Genomic DNA, 27,159 nt, shown 5'->3' on the forward strand with positions numbered 1-27,159 from the left:
AGTAGGAAGAGAAGAAGGGGAGGAGGAAGGGGGAAAAGGAGCGTATAGGGGGATGGGTGTTGATCGCCTGGAGCGATCGATCGCCCATTAGCGTTACCCATAGTAATAGGCCAACATCATCAATTTAGCCGTAACCTTTTCTTTAAGGAACACAGCAGGGAGGCTCCCGCGGTTAAAAAAAACTATATTAACTAGATGGTGTATCCCGCGCATTGCTGTGGGACCTTTGAGAATAATTAACATATTGTAGGATTAGGAAGCATTTTTGTTTTTTTCAAAAAGAACAATGAACTTAAGTAATTCTACATGTTGATGGGAACATAACCTCGCTCATCTAGCGTTGCGTACTAAGGAGTCTGTAGTCTGGCACTTACAGGCCCTGGAGCTCGCAAAAAAAAAAAAAAAAAACATGGTCACCCATAAGTTGACAGGAAGTTAATTATATTGTTCATAAACTAAACCACATAGCAGGAAGGAAATAAAAATGCACCTCACTAATTTGGTAGACAACACGTTGCTTAGGTAAAGCCATAATTACTCGAATTGTTTGGATAAACAGATGTCAATCCATACCATGGCTCCATGAGTGAGCTTCATGAGACCAAATGCTGATGGCCCTTGTAGTTGCTATAAACATTGAGAAAACACACATTTACATACCAGCAAGATCATGTAAGATAATAAAGCCCTTCCATAGTTCCATCAAATGTAAGTCTGAAGAGCAAGAGACCGGCTTCGATTTATTCCTTCCATCTAATTGTCTGGTGATGAACTGAAACAATAAAAATTTTAGACTTTTATTATGGAAAAAACAACATGCACCAAATAGATCATGGCGATGAAAGGTTCAATTCACAAAATATAAGTATCAAAGACATATAAGGAATTATTTTACAAAATCTCTAGCTAATTGAATATATGCAGTAAAATAATGATGGCAGCTTTGCAATTTCATAATACATATGGATGAAACCACCCTGGAGTAATGAATTACTTTATCGAATGCTCTAGAACAGCACAACCTTTCATATATAGGGATGATTCTTACACCTGCAATAAAATTAGCCATTAGAATTTACCTTGACCTCCCCCACACAGGTAGTCAAATCAAAATGTACACGGAACATAGAGGTAGCATGCTAACAAAATTTCACAGGTATAGTCCTACGATCTGAAGAAAACCAAGATTAGAAAAAAAAGGCAAGAAGCAATTATGATTTAAATTAAAAGGGAGGACAGATGAAGGAGATATACAAATAAGAAAAGGAGGATGGGGGGAACAAAAATTTCACAAGTATAATACTGCATTATGAAGAAAACCAAGATTAGAGAAGGCAAGCAAGGAGGATGGGAAGAAAAAAATGGCACCTGGTTAGCTTGCAGATGCAACCGGAAGGAGATAGATGATGCACGACTCATGGCTATGGAAGATGCAAGGTAAACAGAAGCATGAGAGATTTTATGCACGATGATGATTTTGCCTTTACGTTACAGGAACATAAAGTTAATGTCTTCATGGCAACCAAAGAGATGAAACAGACCGAGGCGGTGCTCCTGGCTGATTCCCTTGCTCGGGGGAGGAGGAGGGACGGGGACGGCACGCGGGCGTCGTTTCCGCTGGAAACGGCTGGGGGTAGAGGGTGGAGCTGAGGCGCCTGCCGGGCAGTGACGCTGCGCGAGAGGAGCGCAGGCGACGACGGGCGGCGCGTTCCGTGGGAAGACCGAGAGACCGAACAGGCTAGGGTGTGGGAGGAAAATTGAGATCGATGGATGCTTCTCTCTTAGGGAAAGGATGGGCTGTTGCCTGTTGGGCTCACGTATATGGGCCTTGTAGTTCACACCATTGAGATTTGGACTTCGCTCACCATGATCCAGACCACCAGGTTTTGATCCAACGGCTGTCATTGAATTGGATGATGTGGATGAACCACAGCGCAGGAAATTGAGTTAGTGGGGATGACTTGTATAGGTATATAGGATAAAAGGAAAAAAGTTAAAAAAATGAAAATTACAGCAAAAGATTCCAATCTCTGACTACATTTTGATCATGCACATTCAACCGAAACAATAGAAGAACGAAGTCTCTTTTAGGAGTTGCTTCTAGGAAGAAAACAAATGTAACCTATTTAAAAAATGAAACAATTTCTTTGTTTCCAAATATTCCAAGCCCCTAAAAGAAACTTTTCGATGAAGCACACCATCCATTGTATACATATTTAGCCGTCTCATCTAGGGATGAAAACAATACGAAATATTTCTGGATTCCGGGCCTATTTTCGAAAACGGAATCAGCCGGTCGGAATTTTTTTGGAAACGGAAACGAATTCGGAAATATTTTGTTGGAAACGGAATTGAATATGGTAAAGAACAGTTTCCATCGGAACTCGGAATCGGTCTGAAACTTTCTGGAATCTTTTTCGGAATTTCTGAAGTTACAGGACCATGCAATACAATAGTCCATGATACCTCCCAAGCCCAGCCCAATTCAACATAATACCTCCCCTAACCTAGAGACTTAGGGAGCAGAGAGTGAGGGACTGAGGGAGACATCGAAGATTCCAGAGCAGGTTGGTGGAGCGATGCATCCAGATCTCACATTGCTTCGTCCCCCGTCATCTGTTTGAAGTTTTTGTCCATCAAAGTTTGAAGCTCGGTTTGAGGGTTTTTTTTATTCCGATAAATTTTCATTATCGTATTTGTGCGGGTTTGTTTTCAATCCATTTTTTGGTTTCGATAATATTCAATTCCGTTTTCGTATCTAGGGTTTCCGATTCCGATTTCAATTTTGAAAAAAAAATAAAAACAAAAACGATAAATGTGGTTTCCGTCCGTTTTCGTACCGTTTTCATCACTAGTCTCATCAACTTAACCTGTGCAAGAGGAAGGCGTATCACATATATGTGAACTCCCAGTGCCTCTCGTGCTTACATAACGATATTTTGCTGCTCCGTTTTCATCCCTATATAGGACCCCACCAAGCATAGTTTAAATGCCGGTGACTATGAAATGTATTCTACTTATGTGCATCCTTAATTAGTTGGTTGGTTCATGAGACGGTTGCATTATATTAAAAGGAATATTTTATTTTGGCCAGAAAAAGAGTTTAGTTAAACAATTACCTTCTTTTTGGAAGTTAATAATTCTTTTGGAGTATTCTGCCAGGGTTAAATAGACAATTAGAATTATATAAATATAAATAATACTATATTGTACCCTTTATTATTAGGCTGCCAGACACACCAAATAGGTTAACATCCATTCTCCCATGGTGGTGTCATTATTTCAGTTTTGCTATTTATGTTTGAGTAGATCTCCATATGAGTCAGAACTCAGAACAGTCTTAGCCATACTATACCAGGGCCAATACAGAGCTCAAAACAAAAGAGCAGATGGTCCATGACCATTAGAGGGGTCAAAAGGATTACAACGTTGCCAACCTTGTTATACACTATCCTCTACCAGTCTACTGTATACAAAAAATATAAAAAAGAATCACTAGGTTTATGATATACTAGTAGATCAAGTTTTAATGATATTATTGGGTATGGTAGGCACTGGGACTTCAATCCTTTGCCCGTGAAATGCAGCAGAGAGAGCCTAGGGCTGCTTCCATTTCCCACGCATTAACAGAGATAGGGTGTCATCAAACAGCTGCTATGGACAGGGTACAAAGCAGAGGCAACACAAGCTACCCTCAACTTTGCCTGCCGAACGATTCTGTAGTGGGATGCCATACAGTTTTAGGCAGCATGGTTGAACACCTTGTCACCTTTGAACTTGATCAGGATGAACATTAAGTGATCGATGGCACGCAAAACAAGTATGTTGTTAGCACATGATTGATTGAGTTTTAATTATGGGTTTATCTGATATTTTAAAGCAACTTCTATACAGAAAGATTCCGCACGAGACGCATCGTTTAACTTTTTAAAAACCGAGGTAGAATCTATATCATATTTAGAAAATAATAGTAGTCCTTAATATTCTGCGAGATTTTATTCAGCCATGTTAGAAAATAAAGTCTTGTTATGTTACACCCAACTATGCATAAACACGACTTGTCTTTTTCTTTTTCCAGTTTTTAAGGTACACGAAAAATCTGTCAGCCTTTAACATTGTAAGACACATTAAAAACACATCTACTGAGATTACTACTCGATAATTATTAATTCCGAAATTCATAAAATTATGAAAACATGAAAATGTTATAGTTGGGAACCTGAACTAAGTACAACTCGATATTATTAATTATTAATTTTATAATTTACTAAATCATGCCAACAATTAGCTTATTAATGCATGACAAAGCTACACAAGTAAGACTCTAGACTGAGTAGAACTCAACATTTATCAATTATAAATTCTAAAGTTATTAAATCATAAAAGACCGTGCTAATAGTAGTGGTCAATGACCAGTATATAATAGATAGAAAATAAAGGAAGTATCTGTCCTCCAAGTTTGGATTAGGACATGCATGGGCCAAAAACTGTGTTCATAAGTACTCCAGAAAGATAAATATGCTTTTGCCACTGCCACAGTACTAGATATATTTTGAGTTCTGGCATTAGAAAAGCATATTAATTAGCTGGCAGGCTAATATATTTTTTGGTCTTTCGTGTACAAATGTTTCACTTAACATTGATTATTGCTGAAATCTGTAGCGATACTAAGAATGATAATTGTTTCTCACGAGGGTGTATTTCCATGTTAATGTTTATCCGAGCTCACTTCGAACAAAACTACAAACCCAAGCCGCTTTGGTGAAATTCATTGTGGCCCGTTGACAGGATCATGCTGTCTTGGATTGTTACCCCATCCACATCAATTGATCCTACGCAATGGGAAGGAAAATCAAAGATCTTGATTTTCCCATCCTACAGATATATGAACTCCCAATATCTCTCATTCCCACATAGCAATCTTTTAGCACACAACAGATGTACATTTCCAGGTTTCACTTTGGCACTATACAGTGCAAAAGCTTGCATTGCTAGCATTGGCTCCCACCTCAGTCCGTGAGTTCTTCTCCGGCGAACTATTTTCAAGGAAGATGATGCTTTTCTAGTTGTCCGACGACGAACATCTTCAAGGCGACTGAAGTATTCAAGTTTTGCTGAGAGGGCTTTAACCTCCTGTGTGGAGGCCCCTTTGGGTATGCTCCTCGGTTTCTTATGCAGATCGCTGAGTTTTCTTTGCTCTTGTCGCTGGTAGTATAGATCGGCTTGTCATCTTTGAAAACACTGCCTTTACGTTGATTACCTTCTTCAACTCTGGTGGAAATCTTATGTGGTGTGGCTGATTTCATATATTATTGGTCAAAGCCTAAACCTCCTGAGCGAGGCCCCTCTTGGGATCATGCTGAGACTCCATCTACTGCAGCTCACCTTGGTTCAATCTCCATCAAAGTAAAAGTTCATGTTTTCTTCATCAGTGCTGAAGGCAGTTGCAAGAGAAGGACCCGATTGCTTTTTCTCTTTCTTTTTAGGTCCTTTTCTACAAATGTTAATCCAACTGTAATTTGCCCAGCTTTGAGGGGCTGTTCTGCAAAACTGGATGTACTACCCAGTGTACTCTGTGCTCTTAAGCACTTCTCTTTATAATAATATATATGTTGGTATTTGCTTTAAAAAAAAAGGTACGAACTACTCCCTCTATCTATTTTTGATAGTCATATTTCCAAATCTGAAAATTTTATTTTTGATAAGTATATTTCAATCCAACAACCTATCATCTTAATAACTTTCTCGGATTTAATACATGACTCTCCATTTTTCCACACATGATTGGCTACATGGGCATTGAGAAATGTAAATATTAATGAATTGCTTGTTTACGAGAAATGACTAGTAGCATATTTAAAGGGATGATAAGTAGAATTACTTATCCTTGGTCTGTGTGCCAAGATGAAATTTGACTATCAAAAGTAGATGGAGAGAGTATTTATTTAAAGTATTTTCCAATTAAGTGATTTATGATAAATTGAAAGTTATACAAAGTTTGTATTTGAAAGTTATCTTTGGATAATTTTTGAAATTTATATAAATTTATAGTCATTTTCATAATACTTTCAATTCAAAATTTTGAAATTTTCAACCCAAATTTTTAAAACTTTGAACTCACAATTTAAATTTTGTAACTTTTCAGCTCAACCCTATGGTATACCAAAAGTTAATGGTTTCAGCTCAACCATATGGTTTCAACCTAAAAGTTTCAAAATTTGAGTGTGTTTGTAAACTTAAATTTTTTGCTCAACCGTACGGTAAGTTGGTATAGACACCACTTTCTACCTGCTACCCAGCCACTCTGGCATGTAGCCATCATTTCTTTATTTGAAGAAATCAAATCCCCTTGAATGCATGGAAAAATGGTATTATATTAGCGTCTATCGCTGCTGCATTTTATGGATAGAAATTTGATTTCCGTGTGCTTTTTAACATTCGATGAACCAAGTAGGGTTACTGTGTTCTACTATAGCTTACACAGCAAAATAGCTTAGGCTGTGTTTAGTTGGATCCAAAATTTGGATTTTGGTTAAAATTACAAATAATGTGACTGGAAAGTTGTGTGTGTATAACAGATTGATGTGATGAAAAAGGACTGAAGTTTGGATCAAAGTTAACTTTGGATCTAAACACAGCCTATTGAGTTACAATCTCTGATCTCTTGTCTTGTCTCCGTTCTGAACCATGTGTCCTTATCCTATTTTATTCCTTAAGTGAGGGAGAAAAAAAATACTTGTCTAATCATTATTTTAATTAAAAGTTATTAATTTATACATACGTGTAATCATTGCCATGGTTTCACCTACTGATTTGATAGCGGTTACCGCTACCCATTCGTGTAATGATTACCATGAAAACCGTGACCTTAACTGAGAAAAGCTGAGAAAAACCGTGATGTTTCAACAAATGAGATGGCTACCACGCATTGTACCACATGGTAATCATGAGGTAACCATGTCGATGACTTATTGAGGGTTATATATTCTTTCATGTTGTTAACTTTCCCAATGTCCATGAAAGAAATGGATGCAATAAAAAGTCAAAGCATCATTGCAGAACCTGCTCAATCTGCTTATTGGGAAACAGGGCTAGTAACCTGGAAGGAGCCTCGGGACTAATCATCCCCAATTCCGGAGCAGCCGAGCAGAAGATTCATGCGAATCATGCATGCTAGCTTGAACTATTCTTTTGGATCCTTGGCCGGATATGTTCTCTACCTTCCATGTCTATTAATTTCTTTCACATATCATAGGCTATACATGCCACCCTTAACAATCCAAACGAGACAAAGGAAAGCAGAGGTAAAAGAAATGAAGGTATGCCATTCCTCGTCACTTTCCCCCTCAGCCATTCCCATTATAAGAATCACCAGATAACATGGAATTCAGGCAGTGTTTGTTACTCTCTATGTCAATAATAAATACGTGGCGAACAACATTTACTACCATATGGTCTATAATAAACACGTGGCGAACAACATTTACTGCACTAAAACTACTGGACCCTTATGTTTAGTCCTTTACATTGGGGTTCTAATAGGCGATCAATCGCCCTGGCATTAGGGGTAGCGATCAGATTCCCCCCCTCCCCCCTCCCTCCCTCCACCTGGTTTCCTTTTTTGGCACCGTATTACTTTCCTATTTTAGCAAATTTATACGCCTAAAGTTTGTACACCTCAAGTTTACACATCTAAAGTTTAGAGACCAAAAGTTTATATGTCCAATTCAAATTTGAATTTGATATTTTTTATATATAGTATTTCTATGTATCTAAAGTTTATACACCTAAAGTTTATAGACCTAAAGTTTATAAGTAAAAGTTTATATACCCGTTTCAAATTTGAATTTGAATTCAAATATTTTATATATATAGTATTTCTATACATCTAAAGTTTATACATCCAAAGTTTATAAACCTAAAGTTTATAAGTCAAAAGTTTACATACCCGATTCAAATTTGAATTTGAATTCAAATATTTTCTATATATAGTATTTTTATACATCTAAAGTTTATACACCTAAAGTTTAAAGACCCAAAGTTTATAAGTCAAAAGTTTACATACCCGATTCAAATTTAAATTTTAATTCAATTTTTTTATATATAGTATTTCTATACATATTTTTTTCTAACTTTTGTTTTTTTAAAAAAAGTTTGGGGTGTACTGTAGTAGAAAGAGAAGAAGGGGAGGAGGAAGGGGGAGAAGAGAGAGGAGTATAGGGATCGATCTGATCGCGGTCCGATCCCGCAAGCGATCAATCGCTAAATATCCTTTCCGCTTAACATTTACTTCCACTATGAGGAATACTAAAACTAAAACCTTTATAATATTATTTTCAGCGCTCTATTTATAATTATTCTTTTATAAATACTTTTTAAATAAAAATTACGCTGCCAGACAGAGCCCTAGCAGTAATTAAATTAAAAAACATTTACTTCCATAGCAGCGGATCATCATTGGGGCTGGTTGGGGCTCCAGCCCCAGCTCCGGCCAGCCATAGCCCCATAGGTTTGTGCTAACAGGTATCTGCATCCAGCAGTGAGCCATCGTGGCAAGAAATGAAGTAGCTGGCTTTGGAAGCAGTACCACTACCGCCTAGTGCTTTCGGTCATATATATATCCAACTAATTCTTTTATTGTAAGTGCAACCAAATAAAGAAAAGGAAAAAACATTGCACCGTGTTTCAAATATATATTTACCAGCAACTACAGTATCATACTTGTTATATTTTTATTCTTTATTTTGAGTTCTTTCTGGTACAAGTCATAAATTTGATTGACAAGAGATTGGCGTGTATAGTTTACTAGCTCTAGGCCCTGTTCTTTCAGATTTAGAGTTCTTGAGGTACTTTCTTTGTCAAACCGTTAAACATTGTGATTTTCAAAAAACTTATTATAGAGAAGTTTCTTCAAAATTCAATTAAATCAAAATTTAAAGTTTATAAGAGTGAACACTTAACTAATCATACGTTAATTAAGAGGCTTGCCTGAATTCTCATAAGCTAGATGACTGCTCGTCCGAAACTCTCATTCGAACAAGGCACCCTCTCTATTTTCATTCTAGATTCACCACTGTACTTCCACCGTACAACTTAAGCTACTATTCCATCTTAAATGGTTGGGAGATCTCAAAAAAAATATTGTGTGTGGGGTTATATTTGATCTTGGTATAATTTGTTTTCCTTGCTTTACATAATTAGTACTTCAAGATGCAGAGTGTGACGTGCTCAATGAAAAATATAATAACTCCAATAGTAGCTCAACTGGTCAGCTTTCCGGTAATAATAATTCACCATCCCAAGCATTAGATAAACACATAGAATTCTTGGTTTTATTTAACATTTGAGTGATACCCATAGATAATGCATGCTACCTTCTTCTTGAACAGGAACTCATAGCATATATATTACATTTGTCCCAAATTAAATTTGCTTTTGTACGTGAATGTGGGTATACATATGTCCAGTTCGCAAACAAAAGCGAGTTTATTCTTAGGACGAAGGTAGTCACTACTAGAATTCAATGGCATCCCTAGAGCCAAAAACCCAAGGGAATGGTGCAAAAACTCTATGGAAGAGGTTTCCCTAGAGTGAACCCTAGGGAATGCCCTCTAGGGAAACGGTCTACGGGAAACAAAGAGCTCTCTAGGGTTTTTGCAAGAGAAACCTAGGGAAAGGAATGCTCCCTAGGGTTGTTTGACCTAGGGAAAAATGCGCAGCTGGTGGGTGTCAAGTGACGTGTAAAGTTATTGTCCCTAGAGTTGTTAGATTCCTTTTGAAACCTCAGGGAACAAAAACATGCATTCCCTAGGAATTACTTATTAAGTTGAGCATTTTTTTAATATAATTATTACAATTTATGATGTTAATCAATTCATTAGGATTTATGTAAAATAAATTGCACTAAAGGTAAGTAATATTGCACAAAGACCACCACCACACATAATATGATTAAACACAGGAACAAAATATTGTTTAAATCCACCAGCACCATATATAGCATTCAAAGGATGCATTATAATCATCTTGCCCTCAAAATGGCATAATTCCACTTCATTACACATGTTTCGGTAAGAATCAGCTTTACCCAAAAGTTAGGCACTATAACTACCAAGTTTTCCCAAAAGTTAGCCCTATGACCACAGCCAGTTGAAATTAAAATGGATCAAGTTCATCTAAAGCTGGGAGAAAGGTGGTGGCACCATTAGCAGATGAATTGGTCAAGTAGCCACCAAACATTCCTTCAGCTATAACATTTACCCTGTCATCTCCAGTTTCCTCTCTAACACCTGATACTTGGGAGTCATCCTATAAAAAAACAATTGTTACAATTTTATTAAACAAATTTAGTGAACAACCAATTTGTTTGATAAGGCTTGTATATATAGGGCAAACAACAAAACTAATAATATGCAAGGTACTGATAGATACTCATGTGGCAGAGCATGACTAGAACATGAAAAATCACTAGCATTTGCTTGAGTTGCAATGTGTAATTCAGAACGGTTAGGTAGTTTCAGTAGCACATGCAGCTATATATCAGCATCACTTACAAGAACAATAACTAGACTTGTTGGAGGTTCAGGAGGTGGAGATAAGGGAGGAGGAATGTCAGCAGAAGAATATCGTTGGTCCCTAGCTAAAATCATGTCATGTCAATAACCATTCCATGGGACAGCCATTGCAGCTGTTGGACCTCATGTACCAATCAAATAACTAGCTAACTAGGGTTTTCTTGCTATGGTTGGATCTATTGTTCCTATTACAACAATGCATATAATATACAGATCACAGTATGTTTCATTTCAGGAGGCCTTGTAGGTGAATTCAGCCATTTTAGGGCCTATAACTTCCTTGTTTTCGTTAACACATTTTTTAAAATATTAAATGGTACATTTAATTTAAAAGAAACTTTTTATATAAAATTTTTAAAAAAATCAAAAAAATGAATTTTCCAAATTTATAATAATTAATACTTAATTAACCATGTGTTAATGACTCATCTCGTTTCCGTGCCGAAAAGCTAACCTCTAACTTTGAAGAATCAAACGCAGCTATTCAGGATTTATTTATTTCAAACATTTTCTCCTTCCATTGCGACATGATAGCCCAAAATGCTTCGTTGCTACCAGGGGCGGGCCCACAATGATTCATGGGTATTCAAATGAATACCCAAGATTTTTGAACAAAAAATACATATATGAAGTATATATTCCATATGTATATATAAAAAAAGAAAAAAAGGCCTACCCATTCAAAAGAAGCCCAAACTAAAAACGATTCCTATCCCTCCCACTTTTTTCCTCCCCACCACCCTCAGGCCCATTGGCCCAATAGCCAAAAAAAAAAAAGCCCAAACACTATTCTAACCCTATCTCCTCAGTTCCCATTCGCAAATCTCCTGAGTCCGATCCCGCACTCCAGCCGAGTCACCGCCTTGCACCCTCGCCGGTCACCCTACGGGCTGCCGCTGCCCCTGCCCGCAGCCCGCTGCGCCGCCGCCGCCACCAGCCGCCGGCCGCCGACCGCCGGCCGCCCGCATCTCAGCGCGTCGGCGTCCCGCTCCCGCAACCCGCGTCCGGCCGGCAGCAGCCAGCAGGGCGGCAGGGCGCACGCCGCGGCCGCACCAGCGCCCGGCGGACGGCGGTCCGGCGACCGGCGGAGGCTGCCTCCAACCTCTAGGCGTTGCCACTGACCACCTCCACCGCTCCACGGCTCCACAGCTCCACCGAGGAGGCGAGACGACGAAGGTAACTCACTAGCTCTCCCTTCATGGCTATTGGTTAATGCCTAATTGATTAGGAATACAGAAGAATAGAGATTAGGATTTAATTCATAGTTGAATCTAGCATGTAGGAAATTATTCATGCTTTCATGGTTGAACATTTTTGATTTAAAATTGGAATCCAGGAATGGTTCATGGTTGACTATAGTATATTGTTGTTTTGTAGGTTTGAAACATGAAGAGAAAAAATGGTCCCGCCGTTAATTTAAAGGCTTTTTTAGAAGAGAACTCAAGAAGCAACTGATCCAAGTCATCCTTCTTGCATTGGTCCAAGTCAGCCTTCTTGTATTGAGAGTCAGATGCAAGTAGTGATATATCAAGGTCAACCCGAGAATGAGAGTGATAGTGGGGCAAGCAGTCCAACCACAGTACCGCCTGATGTAGAGAATGATGATATTGGAGGAGGGCCAAATGATGAGTCATCAAGTGATGAAGACAATGATGGTGGTGTATATGACATAGAGCATGATCCTGGATTGAGGACTCCTATCTCACAATATGATGTCAATGACTAAGATTCAGTTAGAAGGGAGTATATTGCATTGGGCCCTTGTCAACCAAAGATGAAGAAGAGGGATTTTCCGCAGCATGAGTGTGGAGGTATGCGCCGCTTCCCGCCAAAATGGTTTTCTGAGTTCAAGTGGCTTGAGTATAGTGTGCATAGAGATGCTGCATATTGCTTTGTTTGTTACTTGTTCAAAGATAGAACTAACAATCATGGTGGAGATGCTTTTGTTAATGGAGGTTTTAGAAATTGGAACATTAAAAGTAGATTTAGTAAATATGCTGGTGCTGTCAATAGTGCTCATTGTGAAGCTGAAGAGAAATACAATTTGTTCATGCAACCTAAGACATCAATTCGTGAGTCCTTTGCATCAAACTCTGCAGAGTTTAAGGTTCAATACTTAGCTCGCTTGACATGGTCACTTAAGTGCATAAGATATCTTCTGCGGCAGGGGTTGGCTTTTCGTGGTCATGATGAGTCAAAGGATTCTAACAACAAGGAAATTTTAGGGAACTTGTGCAATGGCTAGCAGGGAACTTTGAAGAAGTTAATAAGGTGGTTCTAGGTAATGCTCCAACTGGTTGTCAAATGATAGACCACAAGATTCAGAAACAACTCATTGGTTCTTGTGCTCACGAAACAACTAAACTTGTCATAGAGGAACTTCATGATGAGTGTTTTGCAATTCTTGCTGATGAGTCTAGTGATGCCTACCAAAAAGAACAATTGGCTCTTTGCTTGCGGTTTGTCAATACGATGGGGCAACCAGTTGAACGGTTTCTTGGTCTTGTCCATGTTGAAGATACTACATCATTGACTCTTAAGGAGGCAATTAAGTCTTTGCTTATTAAGTACCAACTACCCTTATCCAAGCTACGTGGACAAGGATATGATGGTGCTAGTAACATGAAGGGTCATATTAATGGTTTGAATAAACTAATTATGGATGAATCCCCCTCAGCTTACTATGTACATTGTTTTGCCCATCAACTTCAACTAACCCTTGTAGCTGTTGCTAAGGAGAATACTGATTGTGCATGGTTCTTTGGGCAACTTGCATATTTGTTGAATGTCCTTGGGATGTCTTGTAAAAAGATCCGCATGCTTCGTATAGCTCAAGCTGAGTATATGATTGAAGCATTGAAGTTGGGTGAAATTGAGAGTGGCCAAGGTCTGAATCAAGAGATGGGCTTAGCAAGGCCAGGTGAGAACCTTGTTACCTCCAATCCTCTATCATATCTCTACTACACCTCTAAATTGTACTCACTACTTTAATTAACATATGGTGGCAGGTGATACACGTTGGGGATCTCACTACAAGACAGTAATTGTCACACCCTAAAAATCCTAAATATATAAATTGTTGTTTAATTGGAATTATTAGAAATGATTTTAAAAGCCTAGAAGAGAAGATCTAATTTTAAATAATAAATTCCAATATAAAATGGGGCCAGATAAAATTTCATTAAATACTTTGCTTGATTCTATAATTCCTAGATTTTTCTGGGATTTATTTGAGCCAAGGAAGTATTTTTAATAAATGGAATTGCATTTCATGAATAATTTAAATGGAAAAAGGTTTTTAAAAGTCTCTTTTGGCTTTGGGCCGAAAGTCGGCCCAAAACCCTCTCTCTCTCTGGCCCAAGCCGGCCCAGTTCGCAGCCGCCGCCGTCGCTCGCGCGCGCGCGTCCGCCCGCTGACAGGTGGGGCCCACCTGTCAGACTCGTCGTCTTCCTGGCGCCGCCGCCGCTCGAAACCCTAGCGCCGCGCCGCCGTCGTCTCCTTCCAAATCCAGCCGCCCCTTTCCGTTTCCGGTGAAATCAATAGAGGGGAAATGATCTTCGGGACCTCCTCTACCTTTTCCCTTTTGGAACTTCGGCTAAAATCGTTTGGAAAGCGGAGGATTCGATCTCGAATCGGATTCGTCTCTCTCTCCCGAACCCTAACCTTTCCTTCGCATCGCCGGTTGCCGTGGGCCTTCGCCGCCGCCTCCTTGCCCCTTTAAAAGGATCCCCGGTGTCTCCGCTACCCGTCGCCACCCTCGCCTTCGCCTCTCGTCGCCGGTAGAGCTCTAGCACCGTGTAGCTTAGCGCCGCCGTCGCTCCAACCGTGCGCCGCCGTCGCTCCGGTCGTCGCCGTCGCTCGGGAAGGCCGCCGTCGTGGTCGCCGTCGCGTCGCCGTCCTCGTCCGCCCCTCCGCCGTCGCTGTCGACCGCCGGAACATCGTCGCCGTCGTCAAGCCGGAGGTCGCCGCCGCTTCTTCTTCGCCGCTGTCGCCGTCCGTTGTTCTTCCGCCGCTTCTTTGGTCACCGGTGAGTTCGCCGTGCCGTTTGCTACCCGTAGGTGCTCTCCGTTCGTGCCGCCGCGCCGTCGTTCGCCGGCGAGCTCGCGCGGTTCGGTCGCCGCCGGAGGTGATGTCACCGCTGACGCCATCGGTGCCGACCGCCGTGGTCTGGCTGTGGACCGATCGATCCCGGCCGTTCGTTTTGGATGGATCGATCTCGGCCGTCCGTTCCTGTGAACCGTCGCCGTGCACCCGGTCCACCGCAAACCCTAGCCGCTGACGCAATAAATCCTCTTTTCCTTTTCAAAAATAATTCATTATTGCGTCATAATTCAATTAAAATCCATATAAGTGTTTTAATCCGATTTAATCTTTAAAAATTCATAACTAATTCATCTTAGCTCGGATTTAGTTGGTTCAAGTCTCTAATTTTTTCTAAAATTGAGATCTACATGTTAAAAATATCCACATGTACTGTTCATGCTTGTTTATGTGCTGTTTTGGTGTTTTGCTCTTTTCTGTTTAGATTCCGACGTTTCCGGAGAGTCCGTTTTCGCAGGAGAAGAATTTGAAGAGTTCCAAGGCCAGCAAGGCAAGTCACACAGATCCCAAATAACCCTTTGAACATGTTGATCCCGTTTAAAGCTATTGTTTCTATTCAACTATTGCATTTATTTTCGAATGTCATTGGGTGGAATTAACCTATTGTTTGTTATAGCCCTTTTGTTCTTGATTACTTTATTCCTTGGTACCTTGGGTTATTACAACTTGACTAGTTGAGCTTTATATATCGGTTCAGCTAGATATTAGATGTGATTGCTTAGCCATGCTTAGAAACATTAGCACACTATTGAGATAACTTATGACTCACTATTATTTAATGATGGCTTATTGATAACTCATGATGGTTAATCATGATTGGTTAATTAATTAATGTGCCAACTAAAACATGATAATGGTGGGTTGTGAGCACATGGTTTTGATGGTCGTGCTCATGACAATTAAGGACCGGTTCACGAGTTTCGGTTGTGAAACATTAACCGTGCCAACCACAAGCCAGCGTGGGCAACGGCTTTACCTTTTGTATAGCATGGTTCATTGCGGGGCACCAGACTGAGAAGTGGCGGAGATAAGCCCACGGGGGTCGCTGGGGAGTCCATGCCTTGTTTATAAGGGGGTGATTATGATCCAGGAACGGTGCGCTGTGGTGGATTGTGTTGTGCGAGGGGTACTGTCACAGCTCCTTTCCGAGGTACCGTGGTGGTATCGAGGCGCATGGTGACATGTCGTGGGGCTGTGTCTTGTGGGTACAGTGGTACACCTCTGGCCAGAGTAAAACTATTCGAATAGCGTGCCCGTGGTTATGGGCGGGTCTAACAATGTCTTTCGTGATTAGTCTCACATCTCTCATCATAATAAAAGATACTATGACTGGTAATAATTTGATTAGCTCCTGGTTTGGAATGGTATATTCCTGGTTTGGAGATAGAACTGTGCAGCCGGGGTTGGTTGTTCAGAATGGTTGGGCCTATGCAACAGGGTATGTTGTATAGCGTTGGATTAATATTGTTTAATTATTACTCAACTGTTTTATTAAATTCTGAAATGTTTATTAAATGCTGTTTATGCAAATGAAACCCTACTATGCCATCCTTTGTTATCCTGTGCACTTGCATATTTGCTGCGTGGCTTGCTGAGTATGTCATATACTCACCTTGCAATCATTCATCAGAAGAGGAGTTCTACAGTGATGCTGATAGTGTGGAGGTTTAGGTGTAGCCCTGGTCAAGCTGCCTGTGGAGTGGAGTCGTCTGCGCCGTTTATTTTTTTTTCCGCTGCTTAGATCTTTATTGGTTGAGAGGGACTATCTACCTCTGTAATGACATTTTATTCGCTTATTAATTAGAGTAATAATTATACTCTATTATCAATTTGTTATTGTGTGCCTCGGCTGATTCCTAGACGAGGGTTCACACACATGTAAGTGTTTGGAATTTTGGATAGAAATTCCGGGCGTGACAAGTTGGTATCAGAGCCTCCTTGACCCTAGGTTATGCCCAATGGTTACCCATAGAAGCCCTCTAAAAATATTGGAAAAATAGAACTGTTCTCCTCTCTTTCTCTTTTAATTAAACCAAACAAATGGCACATGCAGTTTATAATTCCTTTAATTGTTCTCATTTAAAAATTTATTTATTATTATTCCTGTGTTATTAGTACCGTACATCTATTACTGTACTAATGGCTCATTTACCAGCCAAAATTTTACAACATTGTTTTATTTAACCTTGTTGCAATGAAATAAATTTAGCAGGTTGATTTTATAACTTTTCTTTTATTTTGAAACCTGTTGTTCAAAAGTGCAAAACTTTGTGATCTTGTTTCCAACTGTTTCAAATTATCTTGCAAGCTTGGTTTACTTACTTACTTTTTACCTGGATTTTCTAAATTTATTCAAATTAATCCAAAAACTTGTGCTATTAATTGGACTAATGTCTTAACTCCCTCCTTTCACTTGTCTTTAGATGCCGCGCTACAAGCCTGAGTACTTGTTTGGTGTTGAGGGATTTGTCCAGGAGTTGCGTACGATGTCCTTTGCCATAGGATTTGGGACTGCCCCTATGTATGCCCAGATTCCTCATGATCGGGATGAAGAGAAGTGTCGAGTCAAAGTCACCTTGAACAGTAATAGTGAAGATATCCCATCAGTGATGTTCGAAGCTGGAGGAGGAAATTACATTCATGCATGTCAGGAGGTGGCAAGGATCGCCATAGGAGAGCTACGCGATCGCTACAGTGATCAGTTGGCCGGCACTGAGTATCGCTACCATCCTCGCCAACCCCAGGGAAGTGACCGTGGCAGCTACCTAGAGACTGAGGGGATTGAGAATGATGCTACCACAAGGCATTTGGTTGAGATGCTGTGGGCTATGGATGAGACCCGCGCGGAGGTTGTGCTAGCAGCTCAAGATCGTGAAGATCGGAATCGCGGTAAGATTTGCAAGCTAGAAGACAAGGTGGATCGTTTGGAGAAGGAACTAGCCACATTGAAGGGAGAAGCACCGCCGCAGAAGGCCAGGGTTCGTCTTACCGCAAGGAAGAGAGCTCTATTCATCCCTCGTTACCAATTGGCGCCAAAGGTCCGTGTGGTGGAGAAAGAAGTTACCCCAGCCCTAGCAGACCCTCCGGTCGTCAATGTAAGTGATGATGAAGGAGAAGAATCGAAGCGCACCCATTCAAAGGTCGAGTGGGGAGCCACTCAAGATGATGAAGACGAGCCGAACGAGCCTTCAATCAACTCCGATGCCTGGAAGACCTAGAGTTCCTTGTCAAACCGTTGTCCTAGATCGTTGTGTTAGTTTGCTTGTTTTAAGTTTGGTTGTGTGTGGGTTCTGCATGTGGTTTACATCAGTGGTGGGATGTAAGTGCATGCGTTTGTTTGCTTTCGAGTGTTAGGTAGTTGGTGAGTTTAGTGGTGTGAGAGTCTTCAGTTTTGTAATAATGAAACTCAGTTAAGATCAATAAAAGTTAAGTTAGAAGAAAAATTACTTCTTTGTCCTAAGTAGTTTTTCCCGGTCTCTCTTCTTGTGCTCTTGCCCATGCCAGATGGTGCTCACTCGCAGCAACGGGAATGGCCCCAACAACAACAACAACAACAATGGAGAGAATCCCACACTTGCCCAAGTCCTGGCTCAACAGGCACAGCTTATGAACATGATGATGCAGCAACTCCAGAACCAGCAGAACCAGGCACCTCCCCAGAACAAGTTAGCAGAATTTCTTCGTGTGAGGCCGCCCACTTTCTCTAGCACTACTAATCCTGTGGAAGCTGGTGATTGGCTGCACGCCATAGAGAAGAAGTTGGATTTGCTTCAGTGCACTGATCAGGAGAAGGTCTCATTTGCATCACACCAACTGCATGGCCCTGCCTCTGAGTGGTGGGATCACTTCCGCCTTAACAGGACTACTGCTGAACCTATCACTTGGCTTGAATTCACCGCTGCTTTTCGGAAGACGCATATACCATCGGGAGTGGTGTCTCTCAAGAAGAAAGAATTTAGGTCGCTCACCCAAGGATCTCGCACGGTCACCGAGTATCTTCACGAGTTCAATCGTCTGGCTCGTTATGCTCCAGAAGTTGTGCGCACTGATGAAGAGCGTCAGGAGAGGTTCTTGGAAGGACTTAATGATGAGCTTTCTTACCCACTCATGACTGGGGATTATCACAATTTTCAGAAGTTAGTGGATAAGGCTATTCGTCAGGAGGACAAGTACAACCGCATGGAGCAGAAGAAACGCCAGATTGCTCACTTCAAGGCACAACAGGGGAATAGTCAGAGGCCGCGTCTTACTTTAGGACCCCAGTCCATGCCACAGGGAGGTTCTTCGTCTGTTGTTCGTCCGCAGCGTCAGTTCTTCAACAACAACGCAGGCAACAGCATCCGCAATCAAGCTCCACGTCCTGTGGCAACTCCAACACAACAACAGCCTGCCAAGAAGGAGCAAGGCAGCAAGTCCGGAGTATGCTTCAACTGTGGTGAACCAGGACATTACTCTGACAAGTGTCCGAAGCCCCGACGCGTGAAGGTTGTTCCTGCCCAGGGTAACTTTACCGCACCTACATCAAAGGCTCGTGTCAATCATGTTGCTGCTGCAGAAGCTCAAGGTGCTCCAGATGTGATTTTGGGTACGTTCCTTGTTAACTCAATTCCTGCAACAGTGCTTTTCGATTCTGGCGCTACACATTCATTTTTATCTATGAGTTTTGCGGGAAATCATGGGATGGAAGTAGAAGATCTTAGACGTCCTTTGATGGTTAGTACCCCGAGTAATCAAGCACTCTCTTTGCAACGTAGCCCCTCTGTCAGAATAGAAATTCGAGGAGTGCCATTTCTGGCCAATCTTATCCTGTTAGAATCCAAAGATCTTGATGTCATCCTAGGGATGGACTGGTTAGTCAGGTATAAAGGTGTGATAGACTGTGCCAACAGAAAAGTAACTCTCACCAGCAATAATGGTCGAGTTGTAACAGTTCATGCATTGTCCTCTGAGTCTTTAAGGTCAAGTCTGAACCAAATAGCTTTGGAAGAAATTCCCGTAGTACAGGACTACCCGGACGTGTTCCCAGACGATTTACCTGGTCTGCCGCCTAAAAGGGATATAGAGTTCAGAATAGATTTGGTACCAGGAACCACTCCAATCCATAAGCGACCATATAGAATGGCGGCTAATGAGTTGGCAGAAGTCAAAAGGCAAGTCGACGATTTGCTTCAAAAGGGATACATCAGACCGAGTTCATCTCCATGGGGAGCTCCAGTTATTTTTGTGGAAAAGAAAGATCATACCCAGAGGATGTGTGTGGACTATCGTGCATTAAATGATGTGACTATCAAGAATAAGTACCCGCTGCCCAGAATTGATGATTTGTTTGATCAGCTTAAAGGTGCCACCGTTTTCTCCAAGATAGATCTTCGATCAGGGTATCACCAGTTGAGGATTAAAGAAGAGGATATACCTAAGACCGCTTTTACCACTAGGTATGGATTGTTCGAATGTACTGTTATGTCTTTTGGACTTACCAATGCCCCCGCTTTCTTCATGAACTTAATGAATAAGGTGTTTATGGAATACCTAGACAAGTTCGTGGTGGTCTTTATTGATGACATTCTTATCTACTCCCAAACAAAAGAAGAGCATGAAGAACATCTTCGTCTTGCACTAGAGAAGCTGCGAGAACATCAGTTGTATGCCAAGTTTAGCAAATGTGAATTTTGGTTGTCTGAAGTGAAGTTCCTTGGTCACGTCATCTCAGCCGGAGGAGTTGCCGTTGATCCCAGTAATGTGGAATCCATAACCAACTGGAAACAACCGAAGACGGTTTCAGAGATTCGCAGTTTTCTGGGTCTTGCAGGTTATTACCGGAGGTTCATAGAGAATTTCTCCAAGATTGCTAAGCCCATGACACGACTGCTTCAAAAGGATGTAAAGTACAAGTGGTCAGAAGAATGTGAGCAGAGTTTTCAAGAGTTGAAGAATCGCTTAACATCAGCTCCTATTTTGATTTTACCTGATCCAAAAAAGGGTTTCCAAGTGTATTGCGATGCATCTAAGCTTGGCCTAGGTTGTGTTCTAATGCAAGAAAGGAAGGTGGTTGCCTATGCATCTCGTCAGTTACGCCCGCATGAGAAGAACTACCCTACTCATGATCTTGAGTTGGCTGCAGTGGTTCATGCGTTGAAAATTTGGCGTCATTATCTTTTCGGTACTCGTACAGAGATGTACACCGATCACAAGAGTTTAAAATATATCTTTACTCAGCCAGATCTGAACATGAGACAACGGAGATGGTTGGAATTAATTAAGGATTATGATATGGGAATTCATTATCACCCGGGAAAGGCTAATGTTGTAGCAGATGCTCTTAGCAGGAAAGGCTATTGCAATGCTACGGAAGGACGACAGTTGCCATTGGAGTTATGCAAGGAATTTGAAAGATTAAATTTGGGAATTGTTAGTAGAGGTTTTGTTGCAGCCTTAGAAGCAAAGCCCACGCTAATCAATCAGGTTAGAAAAGCCCAAATTAATGACCCCGATATTCAAGAAATTAAGAAGAATATGAGAAGAGGAAAAGCTATCGGTTTCTTGGAAGATGAGCAAGGAACTGTATGGTTGGGCGAAAGAATCTGTGTCCCAGACAACAAAGATTTAAAAGATGCAATCCTGAAGGAAGCTCATGATACTTTATACTCCATTCACCCTGGTAGTACCAAGATGTACCAGGATCTCAAGGAAAGATTTTGGTGGGTAAGTATGAAGCGTGAAATCGCAGAATACGTAGCAGTATGTGATGTTTGTCAGTGAGTCAAGGCAGAACATCAGAATTCCGCAGGTTTGCTGCAGCCTTTGAAGATTCCTGAATGGAAGTGGGAGGAAATCGGTATGGATTTCATCACTGGTCTACCCAGAACATCATCAGGCCACGACTCTATTTGGGTGATAGTCGACAGACTTACCAAAGTGGCTCATTTCATCCCAGTAAAGACAACATATTCCGGAAGTCGGTTGGCTGAACTGTATATGGCAAGGATTGTGTGCTTGCATGGTGTCCCTAAGAAAATAGTGTCTGATCGAGGTAGTCAGTTTACTTCACAGTTTTGGAAGAAGCTTCAAGAAGAGATGGGTTCTAAGCTGAACTTTAGTACTGCTTATCATCCGCAGACAGACGGACAAACCAAAAGGGTAAATCAGATTTTGGAGGACATGTTGAGAGCTTGTGCTTTAGACTTCGGTGGAAGTTGGGATAAGAATTTACCTTATGCGGAATTCTCGTACAACAACAGTTATCAAGCTAGTCTTCAGATGGCTCCTTACGAAGCGCTGTATGGTCGGAAGTGCCGCACTCCGCTTTTGTGGGATCAAACGGGAGAACGTCAGGTTTTCGGGACTGATATCCTAAGAGAAGCAGAAGAAAAGGTAAAAATCATTCAAGAAAGATTGCGTGTGGCCCAGACTCGTCATAAGAGTTATGCCGACAATCGTCGTAGAGATCTAAGTTTTGACGAAGGAGATTATGTGTACCTTCGTGTCACGCCTCTTCGAGGAGTTCATCGCTTCCACACTAAAGGAAAATTGGCACCGCGTTTTGTGGGACCTTACAAGATTGTCAGTAGAAGAGGAGAGGTCGCTTATCAGTTGGAGTTACCTCAATCTCTAGCAGGAGTCCATAATGTGTTCCATGTGTCGCAATTGAAAAAGTGTTTGAGGGTACCTACCGAAGAAGCTAACCTTGAACAGATAGAAGTCCAAGAGGATCTGACTTATATTGAGAAACCAATCCGTATCTTGGAAACAGATGAGAGAAGAACCAGGAATCGAGTTATCCGTTTTTGTAAAGTTCAGTGGAGTAATCACTCGGAAGAAGAATCAACTTGGGAACGGGAAGATGAATTGAAGTCAGCTCATCCGCATCTGTTTGCTAGTTCTTCCGAATCTCGAGGACGAGATTCTGTTTAAGGGGGGTAGGTTTGTCACACCCTAAAAATCCTAAATATATAAATTGTTGTTTAATTGGAATTATTAGAAATGATTTTAAAAGCCTAGAAGAGAAGATCTAATTTTAAATAATAAATTCCAATATAAAATGGGGCCAGATAAAATTTCATTAAATACTTTGCTTGATTCTATAATTCCTAGATTTTTCTGGGATTTATTTGAGCCAAGGAAGTATTTTTAATAAATGGAATTGCATTTCATGAATAATTTAAATGGAAAAAGGTTTTTAAAAGTCTCTTTTGGCTTTGGGCCGAAAGTCGGCCCAAAACCCTCTCTCTCACTCTGGCCCAAGCCGGCCCAGTTCGCAGCCGCAGCCGTCGCTCGCGCGCGCACGTCCGCCCGCTGACAGGTGGGGCCCACCTGTCAGACTCGTCGTCTTCCTGGCGCCGCCGCCATCCGAAACCCTAGCGCCGCGCCGCCGTCGTCTCCTTCCAAATCCAGCCGCCCCTTTCCGTTTCCGGTGAAATCAATAGAGGGGAAATGATCTTCGGGACCTCCTCTACCTTTTCCCTTTCGGAACTTCGGCTAAAATCGTTTGGAAAGCGGAGGATTCGATCTCGAATCGGATTCGTCTCTCTCTCCCGAACCCTAACCTTTCCTTCGCGTCGCCGGTTGCCGTGGGCCTTCGCCGCCGCCTCCTTGCCCCTTTAAAAGGATCCCCGGTGTCTCCGCTACCCGTCGCCACCCTCACCTTCGCCTCTCGTCGCCGGTAGAGCTCTAGCACCGTGTAGCTTAGCGCCGCCGTCGCCGCCGTCGCTCCAGCCGTGCGCCGCCGTCGCTCCGGTCGTCGCCGTCGCTCGGGAAGGCCGCCGTCGTGGTCGCCGTCGCGTCGCCGTCCTCGTCCGCCCTCCGCCGTCGCTGTCGACCGCCGGAACATCGTCGTCGTCGTCAAGCCGGAGGTCGCCGCCGCTTCTTCTTCGCCGCTGTCGCCGTCCGTTGTTCTTCCGCCGCTTCTTTGGTCACCGGTGAGTTCGCCGTGCCGTCCGCTACCCGTAGGTGCTCTCCGTTCGCGCCGCCGCGCCGTCGTTCGCCGGCGAGCTCGCGCGGTTCGGTCGCCGCCGGAGGTGACGTCACCGCTAACGCCATCGGTGCCGACCGCCGTGGTCTGGCTGTGGACCGATCGATCCCGGCCGTTCGTTTTGGATGGATCGATCTCGGCCGTCCGTTCCTGTGAACCATCGCCGTGCACCCGGTCCACCGCAAACCCTAGCCGCTGACGCAATAAATCCTCTTTTCCTTTTCAAAAATAATTCATTATTGCGTCATAATTCAATTAAAATCCATATAAGTGTTTTAATCCAATTTAATCTTTAAAAATTCATAACTAATTCATCTTAGCTCGGATTTAGTTGGTTCAAGTCTCTAATTTTTTCTAAAATTGAGATCTACATGTTAAAAATATCCACATGTACTGTTCATGCTTGTTTAGGTGCTGTTTTGGTGTTTTGCTCTTTTCTGTTTAGATTCCGACATTTCCGGAGAGTCCGTTTTCGCAGGAGAAGAATTTGAAGAGTTCCAAGGCCAGCAAGGCAAGTGACACAGATCCCAAATAACCCTTTGAACATGTTGATCCCGTTTAAAGCTATTGTTTCTATTCAACTATTGCATTTATTTTCGAATGTCATTGGGTGGAATTAACCTATTGTTTGTTATAGCCCTTTTGTTCTTGATTACTTTATTCCTTGGTACCTTGGGTTATTACAACTTGACTAGTTGAGCTTTATATATCGGTTCAGCTAGATATTAGATGTGATTGCTTAGCCATGCTTAGAAACATTAGCACACTATTGAGATAACTTATGACTCACTATTATTTAATGATGGCTTATTGATAACTCATGATGGTTAATCATGATTGGTTAATTAATTAATGTGCCAACTAAAACATGATAATGGTGGGTTGTGAGCACATGGTTTTGATGGTCGTGCTCATGACAATTAAGGACCGGTTCACGAGTTTCGGTTATGAAACATTAACCGTGCCAACCACAAGCCAGCGTGGGCAACGGCTTTACCTTTTGTATAGCATGGTTCATTGCGGGGCACCAGACTGAGAAGTGGCGGAGATAAGCCCACGGGGGTTGCTGGGGAGTCCATGCCTTGTTTATAAGGGGGTGATTATGATCCAGGAACGGTGCGCTGTGGTGGATTGTGTTGTGCGAGGGGTACTGTCACAGCTCCTTTCCGAGGTACCGTGGTGGTATCGAGGCGCATGGTGACATGTCGTGGGGCTGTGTCTTGTGGGTACAGTGGTACACCTCTGGCCAGAGTAAAACTATTCGAATAGCCGTGCCCGCGGTTATGGGCGGGTCTAACAATGTCTTTCGTGATTAGTCTCACATCTCTCATCATAATAAAAGATACTATGACTGGTAATAATTTGATTAGCTCCTAGTTTGGAATGGTATATTCCTGGTTTGGAGATAGAACTGTGCAGCCGGGGTTGGTTGTTCAGAATGGTTGGGCCTATGCAACAGGGTATGTTGTATAGCGTTGGATTAATATTGTTTAATTATTACTCAACTGTTTTATTAAATTCTGAAATGTTTATTAAATGCTGTTTATGCAAATGAAACCCTACTATGCCATCCTTTGTTATCCTGTGCACTTGCATATTTGCTGCGTGGCTTGCTGAGTATGTCATATACTCACCTTGCAATCATTCATCAGAAGAGGAGTTCTACAGTGATGCTGATGGTGTGGAGGTTTAGGTGTAGCCCTGGTCAAGCTGCCTGTGGAGTGGAGTCGTCTGCGCCGTTTATTTTTTTTTTCCGCTGCTTAGATCTTTATTGGTTGAGAGGGACTATCTACCTCTGTAATGACATTTTATTCGCTTATTAATTAGAGTAATAATTATACTCTATTATCAATTTGTTATTGTGTGCCTCGGCTGATTCCTGGACGAGGGTTCACACACATGTAAGCGTTTGGAATTTTGGATAGAAATTCCGGGCGTGACAGTAATGCATGTCATGCTTCTATATCCTTCAATCAAGAAAGTTCTATTCAAGGTTGGGAAAGAGTGTAATGGGGCAGAGGCTATAGGAGCTCAAACTATGCTACAAGTATTTCAGTCATTTGAGTTTGTTTTCTTGTTGCACATGATGAATGAAATATTTGGATACACAAGTGACTTCTGCAATGCTCTGCAAAGGAGGGAGCAAGATATTGTGAATGCAATGGATCTTCTTGAGTTCACAAAGGCAGAACTTGATGTTTTCAGAGAAGATTGTGGATGGAAAGAATTTCTTGGAAAGGTCACTTCTTTTTGTGTGAAGCACAAAGTTAAAGTTGTTGACATGGATGGGAAGTATAAGCCTATATAAAGATCAAGGAAATTCTTTAGAGATGCTATTAATTACCATCGATTCCATGCCGATATGTTTTTGGGTGTCATTGATAGGCAACTTCAAGAGCTCAATAACAGATTTGATGAGATAAACACAGAATTACTTAGATGCATGGCATCATTTAGCCCAGCCAAATCCTTCTCTGCTTTTAATGTTGACAACTTAGTTAAGCTTGCCAAGTTCTATCCTAGTGATTTTGATGTTGAAGAAATGAACCAACTCCCCTTTCAACTGAACCGCTATATTAGTGATGTGGGTAAGGATGAGAATTTTACAAATTTGAGAAGTTTAGCAGACCTATCTATGATACTTGTCAAAACAAACAAGGTTTCTTGCTATGACCTTGTTTACAGACTTCTCAAATTGGTGTTAGTTCTCCCTGTTGCAACTGCTGGTGTTGAGAGGGTTTTCTCTTCAATGAACTATATCAAAAACAAGTTAAGAAGCAAGATGGGACAAGAATATTTGAATTATTGCTTGGTTACATTCATTGAAAGGGATTTCTTCTTTCAAGTCAAGGATAAAGACATCATCAATCATTTTCAAAATATCAAGAAACGAAAAGTTCTTCTCTAAATTGTAAGATTTCTTATCATTTTGCCATTTTTTATGCTCTAATATGCTTAACACATTCAATTTATGATCAGTTGTATCCATCCATCTATGACTATTTGAAATCATGTTTATACCGTTATGTAATATACAACTATTAGACTTGGGTTGAAAATTTTTTTCTATCTCTTCTAATTTCGAATACCCAAGTTGAAAATCCTGGGCCCGCCCCTGTATATGGGACTCAGATCCTCTGCATTAGCAACTATAACTGCAGAGAAGCCTGTTTTGTGCATTAGCTCAAATCTAGATCGTTCATCCAAAAGAAAGGGCCGTGATTTCTTCTTCTTGCTTCAATATATCTTCCATACTTCCACTTCTCTTGTGCTATATACATTAGCTCGACCTCCTACGCTCATGGTCATCTCGTTGTGACGGACCCCCTTGCCTTTGTTGCTTAATAACTTACCCGTCTATTCCAAACATCTACTTGTGGAAAAATTTCTAAGCGGTAACATCTTTATTTTCCGTTAGCACGCTTCCCGAACCATTAAACTGTATGTTCTATAAAAAATATTTCTATATAAAAGTTTATAATAAATCAAATAATTAAAAATAGGCATGTTTGAAGA

General features: G+C 41.4%; 1 protein-coding gene and 1 long non-coding RNA gene across 2 annotated transcripts; one reads left to right on the top strand and one right to left on the bottom strand.

Moving 5' to 3' along the window:
- Positions 1–434: 434 nt before the first annotated feature.
- Positions 435–1,705, bottom strand: LOC127775132 (uncharacterized). Its single transcript, XR_008017881.1, has 3 exons — positions 1,369–1,705; positions 995–1,050; positions 435–772 (listed from the first exon to the last, which is right to left on the bottom strand). It is a non-coding gene; the product is annotated as an uncharacterized LOC127775132 (long non-coding RNA).
- Positions 1,706–12,084: 10,379 nt separating this feature from the next.
- On the top strand, positions 12,085–25,951 carry LOC127773466 (uncharacterized). Its single transcript, XM_052299530.1, has 5 exons — positions 12,085–12,288; positions 12,488–12,681; positions 12,800–13,215; positions 13,300–13,494; positions 25,569–25,951. The coding sequence occupies exons 1-5, from the start codon at positions 12,085–12,087 to the stop codon at positions 25,949–25,951; spliced, it is 1,392 nt and encodes a 463-aa protein (XP_052155490.1).
- The last annotated feature ends 1,208 nt before the right edge of the window (positions 25,952–27,159 follow it).

The sequence above is a fragment of the Oryza glaberrima genome, chromosome 5 (genome assembly GCF_000147395.1).
Source record: "Oryza glaberrima chromosome 5, OglaRS2, whole genome shotgun sequence".
In the NCBI taxonomy this organism is placed as follows: domain Eukaryota; kingdom Viridiplantae; phylum Streptophyta; class Magnoliopsida; order Poales; family Poaceae; genus Oryza; species Oryza glaberrima.